This window comes from Bison bison, unplaced genomic scaffold (assembly GCF_000754665.1).
Source record: "Bison bison bison isolate TAMUID 2011002044 unplaced genomic scaffold, Bison_UMD1.0 scf7180017864203, whole genome shotgun sequence".
Taxonomy (NCBI): Eukaryota; Metazoa; Chordata; class Mammalia; order Artiodactyla; family Bovidae; genus Bison; species Bison bison.
The window spans coordinates 6,605,840-6,610,406 of record NW_011494775.1 but is presented as its reverse complement, the minus strand read 5'-3'; the positions used below and the strand labels follow the sequence as shown (position 1 = coordinate 6,610,406).

At 57.5% G+C, this 4,567-nt stretch overlaps 1 protein-coding gene across 1 annotated transcript; it reads left to right on the top strand.

Annotated features, from left to right (window-relative positions):
- Nucleotides 1-6: 6 nt before the first annotated feature.
- Nucleotides 7-1,241, top strand: RPS15 (ribosomal protein S15). The gene is made up of 3 exons (XM_010844569.1): nt 7-14; nt 780-1,014; nt 1,096-1,241. The coding sequence occupies exons 1-3, from the start codon at nt 7-9 to the stop codon at nt 1,207-1,209; spliced, it is 357 nt and encodes a 118-aa protein (XP_010842871.1). The 3' UTR covers nt 1,210-1,241.
- The last annotated feature ends 3,326 nt before the right edge of the window (nt 1,242-4,567 follow it).

Below are 4,567 nucleotides of genomic sequence, written 5' to 3'. Positions count from 1 at the left end.
CTGGACATGTCCTAGTAAGTGGCGGCAGGGCAGGGGTTCGGCGGCTGGAGGGGTCCCCAGGGTGGACTGAGAGCTGCAGCCTGACCTGCGGCCGTAGACCGTGTGTAGGCTAGAGGGCGGGGCTGCGGTCGGATAAAAATGAGTCCTTGAGGATTGAACTGGCTTTCCACGAGTCTCTCTTGGACGTTTTGGCGTCCACTCGGACACGTAAAGGTCGCTCTAGACCGCGAGCCTTACAAGATAGGGCAGCCGCGACTGGGATTTGGCACGTGGGCAGGAGTTCGGCGACCCTTGCTCTAAGGTTTGGCCGGAGCTGGAAACATCTGGGTAGGGTGGGTGCGAAGCCCGGGCCCCGGATGGGAAGGGAGGCTCGTGACGCCAGGGACGCCCTTTCTCTTAGAGGTATGCGCGGTCTGGGGCGGAGGGGCCGGCTTCCTAGGGGGCACAACATAGGGTCCTCATCGGCCGGGGGCTTCTCAGGGTGGCCCCACTGCTCGTTTCTTGAGGCTAGCAGAGCAGAGCAGGGTGTCCGCGAGTTTGCAACTCCCCGAGTCACCTGTTTTCCCGGCTCGGCTTCCTCGTTTGTAGATAGCGGAGCGGGGATTCTCGAACTGGAGAGCTCCCGCTCGAACGTTCGGAGCGGGTACTGTGGGCCCTGGCCGGGCGGGGAACGTTGCTCTCATGAGGAGCTCGGAGCTCCTCGTGAAGCAGGAGTGTTCCTGGTGGGCTGTGGGGCTGGGCTGGGGCTCAGACCGCCCACTCTGTGCCCTCGCCCGCAGTGAGCAACTGATGCAGCTATACAGCGCGCGCCAGCGACGGCGGCTGAACCGCGGCCTGCGGAGGAAGCAGCACTCGCTGCTGAAGCGGCTGCGCAAGGCCAAGAAAGATGCGCCGCCCATGGAGAAGCCCGAGGTGGTGAAGACGCACCTGCGCGACATGATCATTCTACCCGAGATGGTGGGCAGCATGGTTGGCGTCTACAACGGCAAGACCTTCAACCAGGTGGAAATCAAGGTGCGTGTGGGATGAGCTGGACCCGGGGGTGGGGCCCTGCCACCGTGCCTCCGCTGACTATCCCCCACCCTTCCTCTGCAGCCTGAGATGATCGGCCACTACCTAGGCGAGTTCTCCATCACTTACAAGCCCGTGAAGCATGGCCGGCCCGGTATCGGGGCCACCCATTCCTCCCGCTTCATCCCCCTCAAGTAACCTGCTGGCCAATAAAAGCAGAGATTTCTCTAGTCCTGAGTGCGACCTGTTTTTACTTCCCGTGGGTGCTGTGACCCATCAAGGCTCCCAGGAATGGGGCTGGGCATGATCATAAAATCTGGAGGCTAAGGTGAAAAACGGGCCAGAGCCAGGCAGAATGTGACCTGGGCTTTCCTACTGTAGACACATCCGGTCTCAGGTAGGTTGAGGCTAGAGATCAAGCATACTGGGTTCTGTGACAAGTCCTGGGATGTCCAGGGACCTGTTCTGCCTTCCCTATGCCTCAGCCACTCCTGGACTGAAAGCAGCATTTCCCCTTCTGGAGCCCCTCTTCCCGAGTTGCTGCAGTGGGCCCACCTGCGAACAGTAACCTGACCTCCCTCCCCCCTGCTCCAGCTTCTCACACCTTGCCCACGGTTCTTCAGTGCCCTGGGCAATCAACCATGCTGCCCATGTCTGTCCCTCTTCTTGGCTTCCCTTGTGCTCCTGATCAGCTTCTAAAGATCTTCCGAAGTAACTCCAGGGCCCAACCCTTGCATTGAGCTTCCTGGGGTGTTGTGTGGGTGGGATCACCCCCACCTACCATGTTCCCTAAAGTGTTCCTGTCAGGTGTTACTTCCTTCACGATGGCAAAGATGGCAGGTACATCGGTGAATAGACAGGGTGGGTAACTGTCCAGGGAGCAGTAAGGCCCTAAGGGGTCTGTAACTGGCAGGATGGGGGAGAACGTGGACAGGATTCCCAGGCTGGAGCCAGAGCTGGTGGAAGGTGAACACAGGGGTGTGTCTTGCAGATACTGAGGTGGCCTTGAGACATCCAGGTGTACTTGGGTTTGGTATGTGAGCGATGGCCGGAGTCTGGGTGTGGAGATAGAGCACACAGGTGCCTTCCTCTCCCCACAGTGGCCACTGCTCTGAGCTCATTGATCTCTGTTTTAACATAATTTGTTCTTAGCGTTAATGTCTGGGGGTGGGGTTGGCACAGCATTGTGCGAGCCTACTTCCCCAACCAGGGATCTAACCTGCTCTCCTTGCAGTGGGAATGTGGACTCAACCACATGACTGCCACAGAAGTCCCCATACTGTTGATATCTTGATCTGGAGTTTAGTTGAACAGAAAGCACAGGTCACTGTTTATAACCTATCACGGAGAAGGCCGGAGACAGTGTGACAGCACTGAGACTAGGCTGTCTGCAGTTTGTCTAGTAGTGTCCCTGATTCACAGGGTGCTCCTATAACCTGCTAGGGAAAGGGGCAACCTGGAAGGAACAAGGCTGATAGAAGTAAGCAATGTCAAAATGCTGCTGGACGTCCAGTCCATGCCCCCATCCCACCCAAGCTCCTGCTGGCTGAGTGGGGACCAGTGGGCCTGACCTAAAGTTGGCTGGAGGGAAGGGTGAGGGGAACAGACACCTGGGTGGTTGTAGTGAGGAGCAGTGAGGCTGCCCACTGGTTCATGGGGTAGAACACTCTGGATGGCCCCCTGCACCCAGTCAGGCTTCAAAGGGACCAACTAGAAACTTGTGCCCATCATGTGAGGCTTGGGTGTCAGGTGAGATTGTTAACTGTCTGCTTATTGGGCTATATGGGCCAAGTTCACTTCAGACCGGGAACTGCCTGCCTGGCCCCACAACTCAAGAGGGAGGGCAGGAGTGGGTGAGCGTTTGCTATACCCTCGATTGTCTATTTTGGGGGTTTCCGTAATTCAGAAAAACACATGTGCTGAAGTAAGCATGTTTTTCACATTGAATTCAAAGTGTATATAGAGGGGTAACTAAGTCACTTAGTTGTGCCCAACTTTTTGGGACCCCATGGACTGCAGCCCACCAGGCTCCTCTGTCCATGAGATTTTCCAGACAAGGATACTAGAGTGGATTGCCATTTCCTTCTCCAGGGGCTCCTCCCAACCCTGGGATTGAACCTGGGTCTCCTGCACTACAGGCAGATTTTTTACCGACTGAGCTACAGGGAAGCCCCATATAGAGGGGTACCTTAGAGCAAATTTGCCCCTTTTTGGAAAGGAGTTTTTTGACCCTGAACTTGTACAAGTACAGTTTTGGAGCCTCCAGGCCCCTGCAGGTGCAAAATGCGGGTACCAAGACTGTGAGGCCCTCCACCCTGCTGGGTGAAGAGGCCCTGGTAGAAGTGGTGATGGGTGTGGTGTCGGGGTGGGCAAGCATTGCCATCTGGCTTTGTAAATAACTACACGTGTGATTAGGGGACAATGCAGATTAATACCGCAAGGGGAACACCTTTTCCTACGCAGCTAATGGTGCGCGCAGCAGCAGCCAGGTGGCGCCCTACTCCGGGAGAACTTTTGGAGGTCCAAGGGGCGGGGCAGGAGTCCTTGTAGACTCGGATGGCCTCTCTCCGGTCCGCTGGCTCAGGCCACGCCACGCTCGTGGTTTGTCCCGTCTCCTGAACATATCCTATTGGTTCTGTACCCCAACCCTGCGGGCCATCTGCACCATCTCAAAGGCGGTTCCGTTGCTCGACCCTCGGCTCCCTGTCGGTCAGAGTCAGCTGCCTTCAGAACTGCTTCCCCAGCGCCCCACTGCTACTACCCTGGCCGTCAACCTAAATGCGTATCATCCTCCTGGAACCTCCCCAGGTTCCAGAAGAATGCCTAGGGTCCTCCGTGGTCCATGAAGTCCCTCCCCCCCGCTGCTCCTCATCCTCTCCTGACTAGCTCCCCTCTCCCAGCCTTCCCCCGGGCTCCGCTCTCCGCCCGACGCCCTTCCTGCAGATTCCCAGCACCTGCTTAATGAGGCCAGCCCTCAGCATCCTGGCCACAGCAGCGCCCCTTACTCTACTTCCAGGAGTACACTAGGACCGATTGTTCTCTACTTCCCAAAACTTAACAGAGCTCGCGATAACGTCCCCTCCACCACCCTCACCATCCTCCCTTCTCCACCATCCTTCCCCAGCTTCCACTTATCTGGTACCCCCCGCAGTCCTCCGTCTCCCAGCGCCACTCACGGCCGTTTTCCCTGAAGACACCAGAGGGCGCCTATGAGCCGCGGGCAGGGGCGCGTTCCTGCTCTGACCATTGCCCTGGGGGCTTGCGCGGCCTCACTCGCCCCTCCCCCTCAACCCCCTCAGCTCCAGCTCCCTCTTTGTTTCGGCTGTTCCACCTGCCCGGATGCTTACCCTTCGGGTTCCACTCAAGTGCACTTTCTAGCAGCCCCTCAGCTCCCGGGCTGTTTCCTCCTCGGCACCCTCCTCTACGAACATGTTCTCTTGTTGACTGTCGGCCCCTCTCCACCCAATGTCAGCTTCCCACAGACGGGTTTTCACTGTTTTGTTTCATGCACAGGGCCTAGCACACAGTAGGTGCTTAATAAGTATTTGGTAAATTA

What these genes read in the sequence shown, in the direction of transcription:
- RPS15 (XM_010844569.1), top strand. An exon ending in TCAACCAGGTGGAAATCAAG is followed by an intron (nt 1,015 to 1,095) that starts GTGCGTGTGGGA and finishes CTTCCTCTGCAG; the next exon opens with CCTGAGATGATCGGCCACTA.